This window comes from Lampris incognitus, chromosome 2, assembly GCF_029633865.1.
Source record: "Lampris incognitus isolate fLamInc1 chromosome 2, fLamInc1.hap2, whole genome shotgun sequence".
Classification (NCBI taxonomy): Eukaryota; Metazoa; Chordata; class Actinopteri; order Lampriformes; family Lampridae; genus Lampris; species Lampris incognitus.
Genome location: NC_079212.1, coordinates 34,693,884 through 34,720,036, shown reverse-complemented (window position 1 = coordinate 34,720,036; position 26,153 = coordinate 34,693,884). Strand labels below are relative to the sequence as shown.

Below are 26,153 nucleotides of genomic sequence, written 5' to 3'. Positions count from 1 at the left end.
GAAGGTCCAGCCTAAACTGTATTCTTCCTCCAAGTCAACAAGGGTCTCCACCTCCATCACTTCTACTTCGATCATTCCTAGTAAATATTTCCAGCCTCTGCTGAAGGAGGAGGAAGAAACTGATGATGATGATGACTTCCAAACAGTGGCCATGAAATCGCCTGTTGTCACAGTCACTACAAAGGAAGAGAAGACGCTTCAGAGGAAGGTCCAGCCTAAACTGTATTCTTCCTCCAAGTCAACAAGGGTCTCCACCTCCATCACTTCTACTTCGATCATTCCTAGTAAATATTTCCAGCCTCTGCTGAAGGAGGAGGAAGAAACTGATGATGATGATGACTTCCAAACAGTGGCCATGAAATCGCCTGTTGTCACAGCAGACACTGTGCAGCCAGTGATAGAGAAGATGGAGGAAGGCGAGGAGGAGGAGAGTGAGGAAGATGATTGGGAGGAAGTGGAAGGTGAGAGTATGATGGGGTATTTTTTTTTTATGTTTTAAGGGACAGTGCACTGACATGCTAGCTCTTTCACAACACCGCCCTGTTTCACATTCATACAGTTACACACTGCTGTGCCTGAGAACTCTCCAGCTCAACAGCAGTCTTCTGCTGCTTGTAACTGAGCAGCTGAGGGTTCAGTGTCTTGCTCAAGAGAAATGATATTATAAAAGGAAGAAACTAGTGCAATGGTGCAAAGATGCTGGAATAAATATGTTAACAGGTTACTTTAGTTACATGAAGTAGGTCGACATGACAGAATATGCATGCATACAATATACAGTATATACAGCATGCTTCGATTTATTTTTGACAGATGATATGTTAAAACTGTTTAAACTACAGGATATATAACTATATACACTATCTTCTTCTTTTGGCTTGTTCCCTGTAGATAATTTAGTATATACTAACATATATATAATTTAGTATTTGTAGGTACAGTGGATGTTCAATGTTACAGGTATATTGTACGGGGATTGTTTCTGACACTGTATGACTATTTTAAGTATTCATCAGATTGATGGCCTGTGGATAGAAAGTGAAGTCTGCAGACCTGTGCTCATAGAACTGCAATAATTTTTAATTATAGCATTGATTTGAGTTGCCAGCTTGAGTTGGTCTTAGAGTTCATTCTAACCGGCATCAAGTTTTTTTTTTTTCGAGAAGTCTTTTACTTAACTTGATGGAACATGGGAACATGCAGACAATTGGAATCCAAGAGGACTGAATGAAAACTATGCTGGCATGAGAGACAGAATGACTCACTTTGTCAGTTTTCCCGGAGGTTCTGAGCCCTCAGGTTCAGTAAAACCACCAGACCATGCTGCATTGGCAGTTTCTTTTTCTTGTGTTAAATATCTGTGTGAGATGTTGAGACAGAGACTATGAACACCGGGTGAGTCTTAAAGTATAATGGACCTGCCAAACTATACTATGCCTGTGCAATTCTTTAATTATATACTTTGTGTGTGTGTGTGTGTGTGTGTGTGTGTGTGTGTGTGTGTGTGTGTGTGTGTGTGTGTGTGTGTGTGTGTGTGTGTGTGTGTGTGTGTGTGTTTGCATGCGTGTGCGTGTGTCTTTCTATCTTCAGAGCTGTCTGAACCTCTGGGTCCAGCAGAACCATCGGAGCCTGCCCTTCCCTCTCAGCCAGTAGAAATAGAGATTGAGACTCCAGCTCTCCAGCAGAGAAGACTGAAAAAGTAAGTGTAAGCGAGAGAACTATATTCAGTTTAAAGTCATGACACTCACGAGGCAGGAGCTTGAGGTGCTTTACAGAATAACAATACAAATTACATTTTTTTCCACATATCACTCATACATATTTGATCACATTTGATTTTAACTTTAAGCAAAGTGTGTGCATTCTTGTGTGCATGAAGTCGTTGCAGAAACTTCATTTACCAGTTCATTTCCATGGTAATTACTGATGAATTACTATTCCTGAATGGCCAGGGAGAAGAGGAAGGCAGAGTTTGAGGCATACTTGAGACGAATGGTCAATCGCTTCAACAAGGACCTATTGATGGACACGCATAAGGTGAATACACCCACATGCACACACACACAAACCCGTACATGCACACTATGCAGGTGGGCTGTGTCATAGCCCAGCTATCTGGGTTTAAGATACCATGTTAGCAATGATAATTATTAGTTATAAGTGTTCCTTATATTCCACTTTTGCTTTACCTGTATATCCACTCTGATATTTGAAACTGTTACGATACCAGAAGTGACATTTTAGTCTTGTTTTTCGTTAATAGGTATACTCACATTGTATGTAAGAAGTGCTGTTTTTACACTGGGCCCATCTAAATTAGCAACTTTATTCAGTCACATGCACCCAAAAAATTTTCAGTAGGCAACACAGAGTATTTTCATACATTTTATTTATGATAACTGTAAATATAGAAATTGAAGTGGAGAGCAATAGCAAGTTGGTAGAAGAGTTGCCAGTAGCTTTCCTTGTGGTTCAAGTGTAAAATAAAATGTTCTATGACTTCGGTGTCCGGATAGCATAGCGGTCTATTCCGTTGTCTACCAACATGGGGATCACCGGTTCAAATCCCCGTGTTACCTCCGGCTTGCTCGAGCATCCCTGCAGACATAATTGGCCGTGTCTGCAAGGGGGGAGCCGGATGTGGGTATGTGTCCTGGTTGCTGCACTAGCGCCTCCTCTGTCGATCAGGGCACCTGTTTGGTGGTGGTGGTGGTGGTGGTTTGGGGGGGACTGGGGGGAATAGCGTGATCCTCCCACACGCTACGTCCCCTTGGCGAAACTCCTCACTGTCAGGTGAAAACAAGCGCCTGGCCACTCCACATGTATCGGAGGAGGCATGTGGTAGTCTGCAGCCCTCCCTGGGTTGGCAGAGGGGGTGGAGCAGTGACTGGGACAGCTCAGAAGAGTGGGGTAATTGACCAGCACAATTGGGAAGAAAAAGGGGGTAAAATCTAAACAAAAAAAAAATTTCTATGACTTTAAGCTGTTGATTATGTCTATGAATATTTTCACAGGAACAATATACAAAATAGCTATAAAGAAAAGCTTTTTGTGTTTTAGGCTGAATTTCATGCTTGAGAATCTACTACTACTACTACTACTACTACTACTACTACTAGTACTTTCGCCTGCTCCCATTAGGGGTCGCCACAGCGGATCATCCGTTTCCATTTCTTCCTGTCTTCTGCATCTTCTTCTGTCACACCAGCCACCTCCATGTCTTCCCTCAACACATCCATAAACCTCCTCTTTGGCCTTCCGCTTTTCCTCTTCCCTGGCAGCTCCATATTCAGCATCCTTCTCCCAATATACCCAGTGTCTCTCCTCCACACATGTCCAAGCCATCTTGGAGCCAGTCTTGCCTCTCTTGCTTTTTCATGCTTGAGAATGTGCCGCTAAATTGGAACCATTATGGACACCAACTTAAAAAAAGAAGCTTATTTACAGTTATTTGCTGCTTTGCAACATGATCAGTGTAGACCCGGGGGGGGGGGGGTCAAACCTTGTGCCATAGAGGGCCAAGTGAGTGCAGGTTTTCATTCTAACTGATCACTACACCAGGTAATTTCACAACTCTGGCATGGGAGCTCATTAATGAAATCAGCTGGTGTAGTGATTGGTCGGAATGAAAACCTGCACCCTCTTAGCCCTCTATGGCACATAATTTGAGACCCCTGGTGTGTAGATGTAGAGATTTCATGTTCATTTTCATGGTCATGGCAGGGCTCTGAGTTACAGAGAGAAAATGGCGTAAAACCAGAGTCCACTGACCTTGGTGACTATCAGTGTCTCCTAGCATCATTCTCCTCTAGCTTAAAAATGGCTTACACCACTTACTATCAGAAAAAGATCTGTGGAGCCACTGATGCTCGTAACTCATTTCTCAATCCGCCTCCTCCTCTGACCTCCACTCTGCTCACTCTAGACTCTATACTTTACTGATAAGGTTTCTGCCATCAGTAACCAGTTCTCTGAAGCTGACCAGCTCTGTCTGCCACTGCCAGCTAACAGTACCTCACTCACCTCATTCTCCTCCCTGACTGGGGAGGAAGTCTCCAAGCTTCTGCTGGACTCTTGTCCTACTACCTGTCCGCTGGAGCCGATACCATTCAACCTCCTCCAGACCATTTCCCCCACACATAACCTCACAGTCACACACATCAACTCCTCGCTTACAATGGGTGTGTTTCCCGCTGCATTTAAGCAAGCTCTGGTCACTCCGCTGCTCAAAAAACCTACACTCAACCCAGCCCAGGTTGAAAACTACAAGCCGGTTTCACTTCTAACCTTTCTATCAAAACTTGGGCGCGTGGTCTTTTTTTTTTTTACTCCCCCCCCCCCTTCTTTTTTTTTTCTCCCCAATTGTATCCAGCCGATGTCAGGTGTACTTGGCTTTGGATAAAAGCGTCTGCTAAATGAAATTGTAACATTGTAACAGCCACAAGTGCAAAGGATGAAAGATGATTAAAGTATCACATTGTAATCACACACAGACACAAAAAATAATGTCTGCCTCATCCATTGAAAATAAAGTGTAATTACTTAAGTTAGATTAGGTTTGGTTTGTGACTTGAACAGAACTGGTGCAAACACAGCCACACCTCAATGCTTATTGATTCACACTGAATGCTGATTGGTCACTTAGGTACACTTGCTGTGCCTGATAGCTAATGGGATGTTCCGGAACCGCCTGTGCAGTGAACCAGATTTGCTGGCTATCACTTTGTCCCTACTGCCCGCCCACTTCACCATGGTATCCAAGAAGCGCATTGACCAAAACTATCTCTCTGGATTGCTTAAATGGTGAGGTGTGTGTGTGTGTGTGTGTGTGTGTGTGTGTGTGTGTGTGTGTGTGTGTGTGTGTGTGTGTGTGTGTGTGTGTGTGTGTGTGTTGATGCGAGATATATACTACATTTATGTGATAAATGTGTGTGTTTGTGTGTATGTGTTTTTATGAGTCCCAGTCGTGTTTATCATGATGCTTTCAGTAGTGAGATGGGAGTCATTAATTTTTTCAGTTCATTTATGGATTCTCTTACTCACCTTTACTTTACTGTACACCACTCTTAATATTTAGTGATACAACCCATCACTGCAGCTGTATTATCATTACCCCTTTCCTCTTTTTTTCCAGGTTTGGAGCCACGTTCACCTTCAACCCAAGTCTTCCTTACGAGGAGCATCTAGACCCCAGGGCCCTGCTGGAGAGACGACTGGCCAGCCTGTCTGCCAGGAACCATCAGGAGATGACGCACGTTAGTATGACTGTAGCAGCCAATTGGTCTACTGTCTATCACTGCTGCAATGAATGACATCTAGTCTTCACCCTGGAAGATGGGTTATGTCATCACTATGGTAACAAAATGGTATCCAACATAGCAATGAGTTTTGCATTCATAGTCAAACTCTGTGACAGTCTGTGATGATGTCCACAACACATGAAAATTCTAAACGAGCATGACATTGAAGATAAGTGTCAATCAACCATTTTTATTGTCATAGTTGTGTCGTATTTGTCAAACATCTAAGCATATATACTTCAGTTGTGCATTCCAGATGAAATAGAATTTAATTGAATAGAATAAAAATAAGGTTTATCATCCTATCATGGCTGGGATGCAGTTGTGGTTCTATCCTTTGACCCCTGAGCATGTTACATTTCCTGCAGCTGTTCCTGTTGGTCCTGCGGTCTCTGCAGTTCTTCTGCCGATTGGTTGTTTCTCTGCAGCCAATTTCTCTCAAACTCCCTCCTGCCAAGGTCTGTCATTCATTGAAGGTGGAAGTAATTATATAGGAGTCATGCTATGCTACAGTAGCATTTTCCTCAGCTTCCCTGCTAATTATTATGAATTCACAGTTAAGTGCTGTATTGCAACTCTGAGCAATGACTGAGTTATCACAAGGAGGAGTTAATGTTATTTGAGATTCTTTTTTTTTTAAAGAGTTGTGTGTTTTTGTGTGTGTGGTTGCACACGCCCATTCTGACCCTCTCCCCCATCTGTCCCAAAGGGCAAAGGAGCTAAAGGTGCTGGCAGTCCCCAAGGAGAGAAGAAGCCCAACACCCAGAAAACCTCCCAAAAGATCTCTCCTGAACCCAAAGCCTCCCCTGGTACCAAGCGACCTGCTGCGGCGGGGAGGAGCACAGGAGAGAGAGGTGGAAAGAAAGCCAAGAAGAAAGATGTTAAAGAGGATGAGGAAGAGGAGGGAGAGAGGAGGATAATAGTTGGAGGGCAAAAACCGAAAAATGCCAAACGCCGAAGCATAGCCTCAAAGGTCAACTACAAGGAGCAGAGTGACAGCGAGGGGGAAGAGGAGGAGCCTAGCGATGGGGATGAGTTTCAGGTGACCAGTGAGGAGGAGAGCGGAGAGTTCGAGGGCAGGGCTAAACCCAAGAAGGGGAAGAAGGCTAAAGACAAGAGCAAGGCCAAAACAAAAAACTGCAGCAAAACGGCTGTGAAACAAGAAAATGAGAGGGTGAAAAAAGAAGACAAGGACTGGGAGGAAGAGGGAGAAGAAGCAGAGGAAGGAAAGACGAGCCAAAGGACAAATCGAAGAAGTGGGAAACAAAGAGAGGGAGGGGGTGCGGACGAGTGGTTGGAAGTATATCTGTACAAAACTGCCACCTGGGTCTGCGTGGATGTGGAACACGGTGTCGGGCAGCCGCAACTCTGCTCCCGGAGTGCAACACAACCTTTGACGTACGTGGTGTCGGTGGACGAGGAGGGCCATCTGAAGGACCTGGGCAAGAAATACGACCCCACGTGGATGACGTCGTCCAGAAAGAGGAGGGTGGATGAAGATTGGTGGGAGGAGACGTTGGAGCCGTTCCTGGGACAAGAAGACGAGAGGGACAAACGAGAGGACAAGGAGGTGAGACAGGCAGGTTGAGAGACAGACAGATAGGACAGATATACTACACACGTAAACATACAAACACACACACACACACACACACACACACACACACACACACACACACACACACACACACACACACACACACACACACATCTGAATGTGTAAGGCGGGAGAATATGAGACAAAGGCAAAAGTGACATGCACTCAGAGGGGATATATGGAAACGCAGGTTGCAAAAACATGAGACAGACAGATGGATGGAAGATAAAAGAGACATATCAACAGCATTTGGTTTACATGTACACGCAGTCCACTCCTGTACTCTTATTGATACCATCTCTTTCTCTTTCTTTCCCCTGTCCATTTCTACCTCCCCTAGCTCAATGCTAAGCTGCTGGACAAACCTCTGCCTACCTCTATAGCGGAGTATAAGAACCATCCTCTGTATGTCTTAAAGCGACACCTACTGAAATACGAGGCTATCTACCCCCCCACAGCGGCTGTACTGGGATACTGCAGGAGAGAGGCTGTGTACTCGAGGTCAGTGGCAATTTGTTCACTCATGTCCAAGATGGACTGCTGGGGAAACCCAGCCGCCCAAGACAAATCGAACATACCTCTAGGCCTACATTTCAGAGAGTGGTTTGAAAGGACGTGCCCTTCTGAAAATCAGATGTTCCAATCGCAGTTTTGGAGACCAAACCAAAGGGGCTGCTTAGCTGGGAAACAACCCAGCAGAACTGTAAATATCAATGGTGACAGAGACAAAGTCATAAATCTTACAGTGTGATGACCTCTGGAGACTGGTCTCATTCACAAGGCTATGGAAAATCATTTTCATTTCATCTACCTGTATTCTGTCAACACTTTTATTTAAAGAAACTTGCAATTTGTACAGCTATTAAATAAGCTTGATTCCAAGGTCGACAACATAAACAACCAAAATCGGGAATTCAAAGATCAAGGCTATAGGGGCATGATATATTGGTCAACTTATTGTATCAGGCAATAATTCTTTTAAAATATACTATTGGTATTGGACCAAATAACAAAATTATGCCCTGTATGTCACATCAATATCATCAGTTGCCAACAGCGATAACAGGCATTGCGGGAAAGACAGGTTGCATGACAGCCTGCAAAGAAACATATCCCCTTTTGGTATTTGCAAAAAATTGTTTTCACTTGAGGTATAACAGTTTGTTAGCATTTTACAGGAACGTTTCAAGGGCTGAACTGTTCTAAAATAAATGCAAGAGTAAAGATGTTTGAAAATATTATGCCAAAATAAATGTTCCATCTTTTCTCCATTTAAGTTGAAGTAGTTTTTGCTCATCTCCTTCAGTGAATGCAGACACTTGTAAACAGTTTAGTGTTTAGGAGCAAATCAGGACAGGTACTAATAAAGCATTGTTTTTAGACATCTGCATCAATGTTGGGCATCACAGTTGCAGTATAATAATGGGCATGGTCAGCTAGTGAAAATTAAGACACAAATTGATAATGCAATGAAATGAAAAATAGTGGTGTTGATATTGGCCAAAATGGCCCTGGAAATTATCAGTTATTGGTAAAAAAATTAAAAATCGTGTATCTGAATTCTGGGCCTTACTGGCTTTATAGTGTTTCCCAAACCATAAAGCAGTCCCTCCAGGATTTCGCAGGCTTTGTTTGGGATTGTTGCGGACTAAAATGCCTGATTTCATGGAAGCTTTTCTAAAAAAAAAGTTGCAATACGTGTTGCAATGTTTTTAGCCGCTGTTTTTGCAATGAACTTGCCAGAGCAAGTGAAAATTGCAAAAATAGTTGTGATTTTTTGTTGTAATAAAATTCATAAAAAATCAAAGGCAGCTTGTTCCAGTGAGAATAAAACCGCACTGTTCTGAGTGTTATAAGTACCTTACCAAAAAAAGGCTCAGGGTTACAAAAATTCATGCAAACAGGCAAGCACGCGTTACCACTAACCATGCATATTGAATCTAACTCACCTTGAGTCTTTCCGCGCTTGCAGTAGATCTGGATGTAACAGCCTGTGTTATGGTGATTTGTCTTGTCTGTTGTCCACACGTTTCAGCCATTCTCCGGGTGTGTTTTGCGGTAGAAAAGTGCTTGTCAATCGATAGCTTTCGTTTATGTTCCACCACAACGTTGCACGTGGTGCAAAACAGTTTACCCCTGCTTTCGTGCAGAACATCAGGGAATTGCCTTGCACGGTATTGGGCGGTAGTTTTAGTCGGTAAATGTGAGATGGTCGTGGCACACATGTCTGCATCTTCACAACCAGAAACAAGGAAGTGAGTTTGGTGACGTATGGCTCAATGGTTTGTGCCGGGGACTGCTGATTGGTGAAACTTGCGGGAAACTACAATAATTGGTCAAATTTGCGGAAAAGTTGCGCTGATTAGACAAGATTTTAAGGTCGTGCAGAATTCATGGAGATTGGCTGAATTTGTGTTAATTGTTGCGATCGCGTCATTGCAAAATCCTGGAGGCACAGCAGCTCTGAAAGGAATGAAATGATAGAGAAGAAATTGCTAATCTACAGCACAAGGAGAGGATAAGCTACGCTAAAACTTAAGAAATCCACCAGTTCAAATCCCTGTGTTACCTCTGGCTTGGTCGGGCATCCCTACAGACACAATTGGCCATGTCTGCAGGTGGAAAGTTGGATGTGGGTATGTGTCCTGGTCACTGCACTAGTGCCTCCTGTGGTCGGTCAGGGCGCCTGTTCAGGGGAGGGGGAACGGGGGGAATAGCGTGATCCTCCCATGCGCTACGTCCCTCTGGTGAAACTCCTCACTGTCAGGTGAAAAAAAGCGGAGGGCAACTCCACATGTATCGCAGGAGGCATGTTGTTGGTAGTCTGCAGCCCTCCCCAGATGGGCAGAGGGGGTGGAGCAGTGACCGGGACGGCTCAGAGAGCGAGGTGATTGCCCAGATACACTACTACTACTACTTTCGGCTGCTCCCGTTAGGGGTCGCCACAGCGGATCATCCGTTTCCATTTCTTCCTGTCTTCTGCGTCTTCCTCTGTCACACCAGCCACCTGCATGTCTTCCCTCACCACATCCATAAACCTCCTCTTTGGCCTTCCTCTTCTCCTCTTCCCTGGCAGCTCCATATTCAGCATCCTTCTCCCAATATACTCGGCATCTCTCCTCCACACATGTCCAAGCCATCTCAATCTTGCCTCTCTTGCTTTGTCCCCAAACCGTCCAACCTGAGCGGTCCCTCTAATATAATCGCTCCTAATCCTGTCCTTCTTCGTTACTCCCAGTGAAAATCTTAGCATCTTCAACTCTGCCACCTCCAGCTCCGCCTCCTGTCTTTTCATCAGTGCCACTGTCTCCAAACCATATAACATAGCTGGTCTCACAACCATCTTGTAAACTTTCCCTTTAACTCTTGCTGATACCCTTCTGTCGCAAATCACTCCTGACACACTTCTCCACCCACTCCAACCTGCCTGCACTCTCTTTTTCACCTCTCTACTGCACTCCCCGTTACTTTGGACAGTTGACCCCAAGTATTTAAACTCAAATGCCTTTGTCACCTCCACTCCTTGCATCCTGACCATTCCACTGTCCTCTCTCTCATTCACGCATAGGTATTCCGTCTTGCTCCTACTGACTTTCATTCCTCTTCTCTCCAGTGCATACCTCCACCTCTCCAGGCTCTCCTCAACCTGCACCCTACTCTCGCTACAGATCACAATGTCATCCGCGAACATCATCGTCGATGGAGACTCCTGCCTGATCTTGTCCGTCAACCTGTCCATCACCATTGCAAACAAGAAAGGGCTAAGAGCTGATCCTTGATGTAATCCCACCTCCACCTTGAACCCATCTGTCATTCCAACCGCACACCTCACCATTGTCACACTTCCCTCATACGTATCCTGCACCACTCCTACATACTTCTCTGCAACTCCTGACTTCCTCATACAATACCACACCTCCTCTCTCGGCACTCTGTCATAAGCTTTCTCTAAATCTACAAAGACACAATGCAACTCTTTCTGGCCTTCTCTATACTTCTCAATCAACATTCTCAAAGCAAACATCGCATCTGTGGTGCTCTTTCGTGGCATGAAACCATACTGCTGCTCGCTGATCGTCACCTCTCCTCTTAACCTAGCTTCTATTACTCTTTCCCAAATCTTCATGCTGTGGCTGATCAACTTTATACCTCTGTAGTTGTTACAGTTCTGCACATCGCCCTTGTTCTTGAAAATCGGTACCAGTATGCTTCTTCTCCACTCCTCAGGCATCCTCTCACTTTCCAGGATTGTGTTAAACAATCTAGTTAAAAACTCCACTGCCATCTCTCCTAAACATCTCCATGCCTCCACAGGTATGTCATCAGGACCAACTGCCTTTCCATTCTTCATCCTCTTCATAGCTGCCCTCACTTCCTCCTTGCTAATCCGCTGAACTTCCTGATTCACTATCCCTACATCATCCAACCTTCTCTCTCTCTCATTTTCTTCATTCATCAGCCCCTCAAAGTATTCCTTCCACCTTCTTAGCACACTCTCCTCACTTGTCAGCACATTTCCATCTCTATCCTTGATCACCCTAACTTGCTGCACATCCTTTGCAGCTTGGTCCCTCTGTCTAGCCAATCGGTACAAGTCCTTTTCTCCTTCCTTAGTGTCTAATCTGTCATACAACTCACCATATGCCTTTTCCTTTGCCTTTGCCACCTCTCTCTTTGCTTTACGCTGCATCTCCTTGTACTCCTGTCTACTTTCTTCATCTCTCTGACTATCCCACTTCTTCTTTGCCAACCTTTTCCTCTGTATAATTTGCTGTACTTCCTCATTCCACCACCAAGTCTCCTTGTCTTCCTTCCTCTGTCCTGATGACACACCAAGTACCTTCCTAGCTGTCTCCCTAACTATTTCTGCAGTGGTTTTCCAGCCATCTGGCAACGCTTCACTACCACCCAGTGCCTGTCTTAACTCCTGCCTGAACTCCACACAACAGTCTTCCTTCTTCAACTTCCACCATTTGATCTTCGGCTGTGTCTTCACTCGCTTCCTCTTCTTGGTCTCCAAAGTCATCCTACAGACCACCATCCGATGCTGCCTAGCTACGCTCTCCCCTGTCACCACCTTGCAGTCTCCAATCCCTTTTAGATGGCGCCTTCTACATAAGATATAGTCCACCTGTGTGCACTTTCCTCCACTCTTGTACGTCACCCTGTGTTCCTCCCTCTTCTTGAAATATGTATTCACCACAGCCATTTCCATCCTTTTCGCAAAATCGACCACCATCTGTCCTTCCACATTTCTCTTCTTGACTCCATACCTTCCCATCACCTCCTCATCACCTCTGTTCCCTTCACCAACATGTCCATTGAAGTCCGCTCCAATCACCACTCTCTCCTCCTTGGGTACCCTCTCCACCATGTCGTCCAACTCATTCCAGAATTCTTCTTTTTCATCCATCTCACACCCAACTTGCGGGGCATATGCGCTGATAACATTCAGCAATAAACCTTCAATTTCCAGCTTCATACTCATCACTCTGTCTGACACTCTCTTCACCTCCAGCACGCTCTTGACATACTCTTCCTTCAGAATTACCCCTACCCCATTTCTCCTCCCATTCACACCATGGTAGAAGAGTTTGAACCCACCTCCGATACTCCTGGCCTTACTCCCCTTCCACCTGGTCTCTTGCACACACAGTATGCCTACCTTTCTTCTTTCCATCATGTCAGCCAGCTCTCTCCCTTTACCAGTCATAGTGCCAACATTCAAAGTTCCAACTCTCACCTCCACATGCCTACCCTTCCTCCTCTCTAGCTGCCTCTGGACATGCTTTCCCCCTCTCCTTCTCCTTCGCCCAACAGTAGCATAGTTTCCACCGACACCCTGCTGGTTAACAGTACCGGTGGCGGTCGTTGGTAACCCGGGTCTCGACCGATCCGGTATGTAAGTCTTATTTATGATCCGCATATTTGATTTGGCAAAGATTTTACGCCGGATGGCCTTCCTGACGCAACCCTCCCCATTTGTCCGGGCTTGGGACCGGCACTAAGGATGCACTGGCTTGTGCATCCTCAGTGGCTGGGTTGTGATTGCCCAGATACAACTGGGGAGAAATAGGGGGAAAATCCGAAAAAAAAAAAAGAATTCCTGGCATTTTAGAACCAACACTGATCAGAAATGTACTATTATACACTAAACTGTGCCTACATTCAGATAACAGCTAGTTGAAAAGCTCACAGCCAATATTTTCTAACTTTGCCATAGAGTTTGATCCTTAAACCTGGTCGTTTAGTTGTTCAGAGACCAAACTGTATTTACAATCATGAAGCGGAAAGGAGAGCTCAGCCTAATGGCTCAAAGGCTTTAAATGACCAGCTCCTGAGATGTTGTTCTGCGGTTGATGCTGCACGTTGACCTCCCTTGCAGATGGGCGTGTGAAAGGAGAGCGACTTACTAGGATGATGACAGCATCTTATCATAACATGATGATATATTAGATGAAAAGATATGAAGTTTTTCCAACGTGTTCACAGGGACTGTGTGCACACACTCCACTCCAGAGACACGTGGCTAAAAGAAGCACGGACTGTCAGACTGGGAGAGGAGCCATTCAAAGTGAGATGCACTTTTTTCTCTCTGTTAGTTTTTTTTATTTTTATTATTATTTTGCTTTTCTTCAGGGTTTTTTAAACATTGTTCTTTTTATTCTGTTTATGCTTTCTTTTCTCTTCTGTTTCTTATTTCATTTATTTCATTCACACCATCTTTCTTTCCATCGAAGTCTTGCTCTCTCCATCATTCTTTCACTATTACAACTACATCTTGTTCTCTCTCACTTTCTCTCTCGCTCTCTCTCTCTTTCTCACTCTCTCTCTTTCTCTCTCTCTCTCTCTCCCTGGTCAGATGGTGAAGGGTTTCTCCAATCGCTCTCGAAAGGCAAGGATGATGTCAGAGCAGAAAGATGAAAATGACCTGCCTCTTTTTGGGGAGTGGCAAACAGAGGAGTACCAACCTCCTTTAGCTGTGGACGGGAAGGTAGGGATGTGTGTGTGTGTGGGGGGGGTGGAATGAAACGTAGAGCTGTGACAATTATGACAAGGTAAATGGGGAAACATAATTCATATCTCCCATTGCGGATGAAAACGTCATCTTCGTATCTCTCCCTAGTCTTTACTGAATTAAGTTCCCTTTCTAGTGACTATAATTGCTTCCTGTATTGCATGGCTCAGGAGATAGAGCAGGTCGTCTAGTAATCAGAAGGTCGCTGGTTCGATCCCTGGCACAATCCAGAGAGTGTGTCAAAGTGTCCTTGAGCAAGAAACTGAACCCCTAACTGCTCTTGATAAGCAGGTTAGCATCTTGCATGGCAGCCTCCGCCATCAGTGTGTGAATGTGTGTGTGAATGTGAGGCATATGGTGTAGAGTGCTTTGAGTGGTCGGTAGACTAGAAAAACGCTATATAAATGCAGTCCATTTAACATTTAAATATTAATAAAAAATACCCCTCTATCTCTTCTCAAAAAGCTCATTCCATTTCTTCCGTTGTACTTTTTAAACTACTTTGTGGTCACAGGGATAATAAAAGGGTTTCAAAGGCATGAATATTACATCATATTCGTTTTTGATTTGTAATTTTTGTGCTTTTAGAATTGAAGCCTATTTCACTTTTTGCTGTAAGTCACAGTGGACAACAAGTAACATCAGCTCAAAGCCTTTGATGTAAATGTAGATATGCTCTACCTACATTTCAGGCACAAGTTTTATGGCATTTCTTGAGTGAAATAAGTCTCTGTAGCCTTGACGGAAAACAGGCGTTCACTCCACCATTTTGGGGCCAGGTGAGAGAAAAGTCTGGTTCTCAGATGGTGGACCTGTTGAGGGCATAGACAGTTTTTCAGAGGTCAAACGAACAGAGGAAGCAGGAGCATACATGTTGATATGGGTTTGCAGGTATGTGACTAAAGTTTCTTGAACTGCCTGGAAAGCCAACATCAAGGTTATGAACTTCATGCCAGCAAGAACTAGGATCCAGTATCGGATACAAAGTGAGGGGATGTGTGCAAATCTTAGCAGGCTGAAACTAAGCACACAGCATCGTTCTGTATTCTTTGCAGTGAGTGAATTACACAGGCTGGCGAGAAGTGTATTCCAGTAGCCTAACAAGAAGATGACTCAGACCTAGACCCAGAGTACTCTGATTAGTTCAACAAATTACAGTAAACAAGGGTCAGATAAACATACAGAGAAGCGGTCTACAAAACAGATGTGGACATACCAAGTATCAACTCTTGTTAAATTCCCTCTCACAATAAAGAGATAGGCATGTTAGCTTACATGGAGAGTTTGAAATAGGCATCCACCATGGATATGAATGGGAGTGCAAGTGATTGTATATGTGGGCTGGTGCCTCAAGCAGAGTTTCTCCCTTCCCTTTTGATGCCTGTTGGGATAGGCTCCAACTCTCCCACAGACTTGATGGGATGTAGTAGGCATAGAAAATAAACAAATGAATTAATTTTTTGGCATTTAGCTGATGCGGTTGCGTGACATACAGGGAAGAGTTTAGTGTTTTGCTTAAAGGTATGATAAATAGGATTTGTCTGTTGCGATTTGTAAACACAACATTTGTAAACACACCCTTGAAGTACCTCTGTTGATAAGCCGTGTGGTTTGGACACTTCTCCCCTCCAAGACACTCTAAAAGATCTCCCTGAGAGGTAGGACATGAACCAGTGGAGGGCAGATCCTGAGATACTAAGCTCAGTGAGTGTGGCGAGGAGGATTTGGTGGTTAAGTTTCAAAAGCAGCTGACAGATCTAGTAGCAATAAAGCCGAGAACTGACCTGCAGCTCTAGCCAAATGCAGTGATTCCATTACCGACAGGAGTGCAGCTCTGTAGAGTGACCCCACTTAAAGCCAGACTGATTTGGATCATACAGCTTGTTCTCAGAAATGAAGTCAGACTTGGTTAAAGACCGTGTGCTGAAGTATTTTTGATAGAAAGGGTAGGATTGAAACTGGTCTGGAGTTTGCAACCTGGGCTGAGTTGAGTGTAGGTTTTTTGAGCAGCGGGGTGACCAGAGCTTGCTTAAATGCAATGGGGAACAACCCGTTGTAAGCGAGGAGGAGTTGATGTGTGTGACTCTAGGGTTAAGTTTGGGGGAAATGGTCTGTAGGAGGTTGGATGGTATCGGGTCCAGCGGACAGGTAGTGGGATGAGAGTCCAGCAGAAGCTTGGAGACTTCCTCCCCGGTCAGTTGGTCAGCCTCAGAGAACTGGTTACTGATGGCAGAAACCTTATCAGTAAAGTACAAGGCGAACATGTCAGGAGAGTGGAGGTCGGAGGAGGAGGCAGATTGGGTTAAAAGCAAAAAACATTTTTCGAGCATCAGTGGCGCCACAGATCTTGTTCTGATAATAAGTGGTCTTAGCTGTATTTAAGCTGGAGGAGAGTGATGCTCGGAGACACCGATGGTCACTGAGGTCAGTGGACTCTTGTTTTTATGCCATTTTCTTTCTGCTGCCCTGAGCCCCGCCCTTTGCTCTGATGACCTCAGTGAGCCATGGACGGGGGGGGGGGGGCATTACAAGCACATTTGGATGCAAGAGGGCAGAAATTGTTAAGAGAGGAGACAGATCCTTCCTGGCAGATCCTTTCAAGTGCCATCAGATTGGATGGGAAGCATCTGAACTGCCATCTTCAGGTCTCTCCACAGATGTTCTATGATGTTTAAGTCTGGTCTTTGGCTGGGCTACTCAAGGACAGTCAGAGACTTGTCCTGAAGCACTCCAGTCCAGTTTTTGATTTTTAATACATTTCTGACTGATGCAAACTAACTTAGTCAATAAAACTTTCTGATTCTGACTAGTGACCTGTTGTGTGTTTTTGTTTGTTCTGCCCAGGTTCCTCGTAACGACTATGGTAATGTATATCTGTTTAAGCCGTGTATGTTACCAGTGGGCTGCGTTCACCTGAGGCTGCCCAACCTGCACCGCGTGGCGAGGAAACTAGATGTAGATGCTGCCCCTGCTGTCACAGGCTTCGATTTCCATGGGGGATACTCACATGCTGTGTAAGATGACACTACACACTAACACAACCCCTGTGGGGAAAGTTATTGAGCCTGTTATTTTCTATTGTTAAAATCTGCTGTGGCTTTTATGGACTGCCCAAATTCTTATTAATAAAGATTCACCCTTTTACCTAATATTTGTTGATTTGCAAAAGTAACAGTAGGTGAAAGTAGTTCGCATCCTTTTACCTAATATTGGTTGATTTGCAAAAGTAACAATAGGTGAAAGTAGTTCGCACCCTTTTACCTAATATTGATTGATTTGCAAAAGTAACAATAGGTGAAAGTAGTTCGGTATAAATGGATGCCTAATCATTCCCATCTCCCATATTAAAAGGGATGAAATGTAACCTCTCTCTTGGGAAACCTCTCTCTCTCGGGAAAGACTTCTGACTTTGCTTTTCTTTTGCTCATTGATCATGGACAAAAGAGATGTTCTGTGATAATAATTTAAAACTTCCTAACATGGGTTATATACGATCTCAGCTTCTAGTAATACTAGACGTCATTATTTGACTTAACGGTTCACTTACTATACTGTTTCTTTGACTTGTAGTTTGTTTTTGTAAGACAACGATTGTGTGAGCTAAGAAGCAGCGAAGATGTGAAGATTTACATTTGAATTTTTAAAGCTTAGCTTTTACTCCCTTTATTTAAGTAGTATTTGCTCAGCAAGGAATGAATATGTTTATAGAAAATGATTTTCTCAAGTGTTGTACACTGTCATGAAGTTTGATAGTTCACAGTGGTTAAAGCTGTGTGGAGAAAGCCACTCAGAGGTGTGCGAAGGGTCCAAATAAACTGGCTAACTGGAATATAATCGGTGATGACCATGTTACCAGGCAGTACATTCATTCATTCATTCATTATCCAAACTGCTTATCCTGCTCTGAGGGTCACGGGGATGCTGGAGCCTATCCCAGCAGTCATTGAGTGGCAGACAGGGAGACACCCTGGGTGTCTCTCACAGGGCCATATATATATATATATATATATACAAAGGAATTGAATCGTGTGTGCATATATATATATATACACATATACACACACACACACATTAGCAGCTGATGAGTGTGACGCATGAAACAGGCCTGTACTGCAATGTATTAACAATTTTTTTTCCTGTATCTGTGTTGATATATATATGTGTGTGTGTGTGTGTGTGTGTGTGTGTGTGTGTGTGTGTGTGTGAGCAGTTTTATCAACACCATTGATGATGTTGATAAAAGTGCTCTATGGTGGTATATATATGTATATACGTATATATAAGTAGTGTATATATATATATATCAATATAGATGTAGGAAAAAAACTTAATACATAGCAGTACAACCTTGTTTTGTGCGTCACGCACTCATCAGCTGCTAATGTGATTCAACAAAGAAAACCTTTTCTTTGTTATATATATATATATATATATATATATATATATATATATACATATATATATATATAAAGATAGATGTAGGAAAAAAACTTTAATACATTGCAGTACAAGCTTCATGTGTCACGCACACACACACACACAAACACACTTGCTTGCTTGCTGGTTGTCCATCGTGCCCGATGATGACCATCTTCTTCTATTTGTGTGTCCTTTGGTGGCTGAATAGTCCGATCCTGGATGCACAGTTGCGGTTGCAGACTGGGCATGTAAAAGTGGTGCTGGAGGGGGTAGTGGTAGCTTTGCAAGCATGCCTCTTTGCACGCTTTGCTACACGGGGTTGTGTGCGCTGGGTTTCCATGTACTTCACTCCCTCTGAGATGTGAGAGCGCCAGGTTGTGCGGCAGAAAGCAAGTTCCTCCATAGAAGAGGGGTTGATCTGACATCTTTTTAGTGTGGTCTTCATTTGGTCTTTGAACCGCTTCTTCTGCCCACCAGCAGTGCGTTGACCAAGGCGTAGTTGGCCGTAGAGGACTTTTCATGGGAGTCGTTCGCTGGGCATGCGAATAACATGCCCAAGCCACCTGAGTTGATGGTGTTTTAGGGTGGACTCCACGCTGCAGCTGCCTGCCCGCTCCAACACCTCTGTGTGTGGCACTCTGTCCTCCCAAGTAATGCCAAGGATCCTCTGGAGACATTTTACATGGAAGGCCTCCAGGCTTCTGAGATGGTGGCTGTAGATGGTCCATGCCTCATATCCATAGAGTAGTGTGGAGATGCACACTGCTCTGTAAACAAGCACTTTATTGTGGAGATTGAGGTTGCTGTTTTGGAAAACCCTTCTCCTTAGACGGCCAAAAGATGTTGAGGCTTGTTTGAGGCGGTGCTGAATCTCATCGTCTATTTTGCAGGTGTCGGATAGCATACTTCCCAGATATTTGAAGGCAGGAACAGTGGCCAGTTGTTGCCCTTCTGCTGTGAAGGTTGTTGGGTGGTTTGGGAGGCCGGCAGTCAACTGACAGATTACCTCTGTCTTTTGGGTGTTGATGATCAGTCCCATTCTCCTGTATGCAGTTACAACTGCCGACAGAGTGTTTTGTAGAGCTTCTGGTGTGTGAGCTACCAGGGCACAATCGTCGGCATACTGTAGCTCAATAATGGTCTCAGAGGTCAACTTGGTGGTTGCCTGAAACCTCCTGATGTTAAATAGGTTACCATCAAGCCTGAAGTCAATGGTGACTCCAGCCTGCTTCTCCAGCCTCCTTCGCAACAGTGTTGTAACAGAGACTAAGAAGATATTGAACAGGACTGGGGCTAGCACACAGCCTTGTCTGACTCCAGTCTGCACACCAAAGGGCTCAGAACTGCGGTTCCCCACTACCATTCGGGCCATCATTCCTGAGTGAAACTGTCCAAGAATGGTAAGAAACTTGGGTGGACATCCAAATTTCTTCAGGACTTGCCACAGCAGGGCCCGGTTAACTGTATCAAATGCCTTTGAGAGGTCTATGAATGCTATGTATAGATCCTTGTGCTGTTCTCTGCATTTCTCCTGGAGCTGGCGTGTCACAAAGATCATGTCAATGGTCCCTCTATCCTTTCAGAAGCCGCATTGTGACTCTGGTATGACCTGTTCGGCTATTGCGAGTGTTAGTCTGCGGAGCATGATCTTGGCTAGAACCTTTCCTGCAATGGCCAGCAGTGAAATACCCCTACTGTTGGAGCAGATGGATTTGTCTCCTTTCTTTTTATAAATGGCCACAATGTTGGCATCTTTCCACTGTTGGGGGACACACTCGCGACTCCACACCTCAAGGATATGGAGATACAGTGTCCTCGTACAGAGGTAGCCTCCTTCCTTGAGGATTTCAGCTGGAATATTATCAGGTCCAGGGGTTTTGTTGTTTTTTAGGGTCTTGACTGCATGTAGGATTTCTTTAAAAGATGGTGGGAGGTCTAGGTCTTGCAAGGTAGGCTGTTGAGGGAGTTCTGCCAGTACAGTTGAGTCCACTGGGGTGGGCTGGTTGAGCAGGGTGTTAAAATGCTCGGCCCACCGCTCCACTAACAGGGCCTGATCCTTGATGAGAGTTGTTCCATCAGCAGACCTAACGGGTGTCAGGGAGCAGTTTCTGGGGCCATAGATGGCCTTAACTGCATCATAGAAACCATGCATGTCGTTCCTGTCTGCATGAGCCTGGATTTCATTGGCTTTCAAAATCCACCAGTCATTTTGCAGTTTCCGCAGAGTTGCTTGGGCCTCAGAGCGGAGGTCTTGCCATTTTTTCTTGAGAGGTTGGGATAGTGGGTTGCTGAGGGCAGCTCTGTGTGCCTTATGCATGTTGTCCAGGAGGGTGGAGATCGTTCCGGCATTGTCATCAAACCAGTCCTGATGTTTCTTGGTTTTGAAGCCAATGGATTGGGCTGCATTGTCAAAGAGGGTGGTGCTCAGAGAGGTCCACTTTTCATCCATCCCAGACTCTGAGTTGATCAGTTGTTCAATGTCAACTAAGCTGTCGGCTAGAGAACGACGGAAGGTGTTTCGGGTGGGATTGTCTGTTGGATAGTCTGGCGCAGTGGAGTGGTTTCTTTTTTGGCCCAGATTGGCGTCTCAAGGGTCGGACACGTACTCTGACTTTTGTCAGGATCATACGGTGGTCTGTCCAGCAGTCTGCTCCTCGCATAGCTCTTGTAAGGAGCACGTCTTTAAGATCAACCCACCTCACGATAGCATAATCAAGCAGGTGCCAGTGTTTGGATCTGGGATGCATCCAGGATGCCTTGTATTTATTCTTTTGTTGGAAAATGGTGTTTGTGATGGTGAGGTCATGTTCCGAGCACAGACTAAGAAGTCTTATGCCATTGGGGTTGACTTTTCCAATGCCGTGGGCGCCAATCACTCCATTCCAATTTTGCATATTCTTCCCAACTCGGGCATTAAAATCACCAAGCAAAATGACTTTGTCGCTCCTTGGGATGTTGATGAGTACATCATCGAGTGCCTGGTAGAAGCGATCTTTCTCTTCATCGTGAGATGGTAAAGTTGGAGCATAGGCACTTATCAAGGTGATGTATCGACATTTTGCAAGGGGTATACAGAGAGTCATAAGCCGCTCATTAATGCCCACTGGTGTTTCTTCGAGTTTGGGTAAGAGACTGTTCTTAATTGCAAAACCAACTCCATGGATGTGTTGACCTCCTAGGGGGTATCCTCTCCAAAAGAAGGTATAGCCCTCTCCTACTTCATTGAGCGAGCCCTCTTCAAGGAGCCTGTCTCACTGAGTGCCGCCACATCCACACAATAGCGCCTCAGCTCGCTAGCAATAAGTGCTGTTCTGTCCGTACCATGGCTGACGTCCAGGAGTGTTCTTATGTTCCATGCTGCAAATCTTAGTGGTATAATGTTTGTTTTTCGACCGCATAGTGGAATGGCCCGGCAGGTGCGGTTCCCTGCCTAGGCGCAGTGTTGAGTGGGCAATTTTTGGGCCACCTTTTCTAGGCCGTTCCCTGAAAGGGATGAGCAGTGCGGTCCCTAAATAGGGCTGCTCAGACGCACAGGGGTCTGCCGGAAACAGCTGCCACTCAATCCCAGCTGCTAACGACCGTTGCCCTGTGCCGCTGGCGTGCAGAGTTCCAACTAAGAGCTCCTAGCTCATTCAGGCCTGCTCCCGTCATTGGATACTCCATCGCCGCCAGACTTTGTGAGGTCGGGGACTCAGATAGCAGAAGATACCTGCGCAGAGATGGTTTTTAAAGTGGCATGGGGGGTGCGCTTCTCCCAACGCCACATGACTTGATTGTAGAGGAGATGGTTCCGATGGCAAGGGGGATCCCTAGACGACCAGCACTTCCACACAACTGCAGGGGGCTGCCGGAAATCCAGTTTTTCAGGAACCGCCTCGAAGCGTGCCGCCACAGCTTGCTTTTCTGTTGGGGTAAGCTCCCTTAGCCTTATGTCTTCCAGACTCACCCACAAGGCAGCGGGGCAGTGGTTGATAGGTGCCAGGGCGTGTCCACCAGGGTGGGCCTGCACACCATATCTCTGGGGCCCACTGCCGCTCCGAGATCCCCTGCCAAGTTAGCCTGGGGCCGCAAGACCCCAGTTACCATGTGTGGCCACGGGGAGGCCTGGCAGGAGTCTTGGTGAAGGAGAGGCTATGTACTGGCAAGGGAAGGCTTACACGCTAGGATGCTTCCCTATTCGCCACAAAGGCTAGCCAGCGGCAGCAAGCTAAGGGCAGGAGGGACACAAGCGGGTTGGAAGAACACATGCACCTTCCCTCCAACTACACGCTGCTGCACTAGATGCATCACAACACCCTGTGTGTACCTACACACACACACACACACACATATATATGTGTATATATATATATATGTATGTATATATGTATGTATGTATATATGTATATATGTATGCATATATGTATGTATATATGTATATATGTATGTATGTATGCGTTGTCAACTGGCACTGTTTGGTTAGATGCAGGGTGCAATAATATATGTGTGAAAACATATACCAGACTAAAAGAGGATATGAAAATGTTTCTTGTTTGTTTTCACTTGCTTCGAGCATCAGCAGCGTAATGTTTTAGGACAATCAGGATTTTTCAGATTAGTCAGCGCAAGAAAACTATGCTAAATTGCCTATCACTCATTTTTTGTGATCATGCAAATGCTATGGCAGTCTTTATTAGATATTTCTAACTGTATATTAAATTCTACAAATCTCTGGTAAAAAGACTTTTCAAATTACATTTAATGGAGATGTGCTTTTTGTATCTCGTGGCTATCACATGGATAGATGTGTCTGTCTTTGTGTATTTTAGGACTGATGGTTACATTGTGTGTGAGGAGCATGAGGAGGTCCTCAGAGCAGCCTGGGTAGAGGAACAGGAGATACAGAAACAGAGGGAGAAAGAGGTGTGTGTGTGTGTGTGTGTGTGTGTGTGTGTGTGTGTGTGTGTGTGTGTGTGTGTGTGTGTGTGTGTGTGTGTGTGTGTGTGTGCGTTTTAGTGGATTTTGTGAATTCATGTGAAATTAACTTTGTCATGTTGTTACTTTATGGAATTTTATTTATTTAATATTATTATCTTTTTAATTGTCATAAACATTATTATATACTATTTACATTTATGCTTTTTGTGCAATGTGAGCTTGTGAGTTAGAGTGGGCACTAGGGCTTGATGACTGTAAGTAATTGAAAAATTATAATTCAGAAATATTGTGATCAGAATTATTAATTGATATCTGTCTCAGTGACCTTAAAATGAAATTTCCTTATTGTGGTTATCCCACTACTCCTACAATTATGAGCTGTGGGATCTAAGATAGTTCTTGTGAACATTTTTGTCATTTGAAGTCATTTACAGTAAGACTGTTTGTGAACATCCTTTCAATCAACCTCACTTCATGCACCAAAATACCGTGGCACTTTTTTTTCTCCTTCTCCTTTTCCCAGAAGCGAGAGAAGAGGGCAACTTCCAATTGGACTCTTCTGGTGAAGGGCCTTCTGATCAGAGAGAGGCTTCAACAGCGCTACGGCAAGAAGAACCAGGGACCCGTTGGAGCAGGAGCCTCGCATCAAACTCACACCCAAGATGTTGACGGAGGAGGCGGGCTTTCCTCTGATGATGAGGACGGTGAGAGTGAAGGTCCTAGAGCTAAGACAGCAGCTGAGACTCTGGCCATGTCCTGGCCCCAAAACAGACAGGAGGAGGGAGATGAAGCTAGTGCCAGTGGACTGAAGAAGAAGACAAGTAAACGAGAGAAGAGAGGGCAGGAGAAAAACTTGTTTCCATTTGAGAGAGTGTGATGTTGGACATAAAAAAGACCCAAAGGTTGGCAGAGAGCATTATTCTCCTTTTCAGTATAATGTAAAACATCTACTAGCCACAAATTAGAGGCACCGTTCCAAAACCCTACAGTACTTGGGTTCTATTCAGATGCAGGCTCAAACTCCGGAGAAAAGAGGTTCAATACATGATGGAAAACAGTTGGGGGGGGGGGGGACAAAGCCCTTGATACGGCTTTTTTTTCCCCACCTGATACTTCCCCCTGGAAGATTTTCAGATACCTTGAAATTGGATTAAGCCTTGCTTATGTGCCTCATTGTTTAGGGAGTTGCCCACATCAACATGCCTGTTCTGGGGTTTTTTTTTCCAGGTTTGAGGATTTGGCCTGTCATGGCAACATCATGTTACCGTGCTCAGTCAGTAATAGGTGATAGGTGGAAATGGATTTGCGTTCCTTGAAAACCAGCTGCTTGTTGATATGCTCAGAGAAGTTAAACAAATACAGGAAATAGCCAGGAGATAATGCTTGGATTATGCTTGGATGGAGGGCTTGGATTCCCATTGAAAAAATGTCTTTATTTTTTTTATGTCCGTAACACAGAATCGAAATGTCTGTTTTGTACTTCTATGACACTGTTATGTAAACCTGTTATAATGTTAACTTTTATGTAATGTTAACTTTTATGTACTAGCTATCTGCATCGTCAAAAACGTTTGAAAATGTGTTGCTGGATAATTCTGTAATACTAGCAGAGATCGGTAGCGTAGTCCTCACAAGTACCCCGATTGGCCTTTATGTTATCCATACTCTGTATAACTACATATGAATTGCAGTCAAACATGCAATTTGTGCTCCCCCATTGATTTAGATCAACTGCTTGTGGAGGCATACAGGATGGCTACCGATATGAGCTGTGATATCAAGTTATAAAGGGTTTCCTGTGCTACTGTACACATACTCTCAATTACGAATCAGTTCCTGTCCATAGTAAATGTGGGTCAGTGTGAACTCTCTGTGGACACAAAGCCTAGAAAACACTCAAACCTCTTCTCCGGGAGGTGTTCACTGTCACCTGTTAGACTGAACACCAGGGAATCAGTAAACTGGTTCCTTGGCCTAACACACACAAACACCACATCAACAGATGCGAGATTTCACTCACGTCCATGCCCGACATGTGAACATTTCCGCTCATGTCACACCTGTATAGTATTTTCTTTCTGTCTGTCTTTCTCTTTCTAGTTAGGCTGCTTCCCAGGAGGTTCTGTTGTCTATTTTGAATGGTTCTTATTCAACCTTTCCTTCACTCACACTGCCTCACACTCTGTAGCATTCCCTTTCACACCCTTATCTCTTTCTTTTTATGCAATCTCTCACATCTCTTACCGTGTTGGAATGTGACAGAAAATAACCGTATTCATAATGGTAAATAATGTTTTGTACTGGGAGTATTTTTCTAAGAATTTTTTTAAATGCAAGTGAAAATGACAAAAATTACATTTGTGCTATTTTTCCTCTTGTGTAAGCGCATCTTTATATATTAATTTCAGTTGATCAGGGATTACTTTGAAAACACGTGTGTAACATGCATCTGAGTGCATGCGTCTTAAAATTGTCAAGGATAACAGCATGTAAAAAAAACAATTTCCACTGTGACCTCTGACTAATAAGCATAATTGAAATATGGACTGTTTATGATAACAGCCGTCACACAGATACCACATGAAGACCTTTAAATTCTTGTCCTGGAAAGATTAATTTTTTTGTTGCTGTTTTAATATCTTTTGATTACAGTCCACAAATGGATTTGAGCAAATCTTAGATTAAGGGACAAACAGAGAGATTACTCACAAGGTCACTGTTTCAAGCAGGATTTAAGGAAACACACACACAGCCTAGAGAGCGTCAAGTTGAATGTTTCACAGGGACATCATTGATTTATCTCTTTGAATGCATTTACACTTTCAACAGTCTGGGAGCAGCTGCTTTAGGTAGGGTCAGGGACCCTGCTCATTCAGGGGGGAGGCTGTATTTGCCATGAGAA

General features: G+C 44.4%; 1 protein-coding gene across 2 annotated transcripts; it reads left to right on the top strand.

Annotated features, from left to right (window-relative positions):
- Window positions 1-216: 216 nt before the first annotated feature.
- Window positions 217-25,760, top strand: xpc (xeroderma pigmentosum, complementation group C). 2 transcript variants are annotated; one of them, XM_056274106.1, is made up of 13 exons: window positions 217-461; window positions 1,591-1,699; window positions 1,953-2,037; window positions 4,646-4,803; window positions 5,135-5,255; window positions 5,669-5,758; window positions 6,010-6,870; window positions 7,238-7,398; window positions 13,390-13,471; window positions 13,760-13,891; window positions 16,760-16,929; window positions 23,143-23,236; window positions 23,775-25,760. In XM_056274106.1, the coding sequence occupies exons 1-13, from the start codon at window positions 356-358 to the stop codon at window positions 24,126-24,128; spliced, it is 2,523 nt and encodes an 840-aa protein (XP_056130081.1). In that variant the 5' UTR covers window positions 217-355; the 3' UTR covers window positions 24,129-25,760. The 2 variants fall into 2 exon arrangements, with proteins under 2 accessions (XP_056130081.1, XP_056130082.1); XM_056274107.1 differs by lacking the exon at window positions 5,669-5,758.
- The last annotated feature ends 393 nt before the right edge of the window (window positions 25,761-26,153 follow it).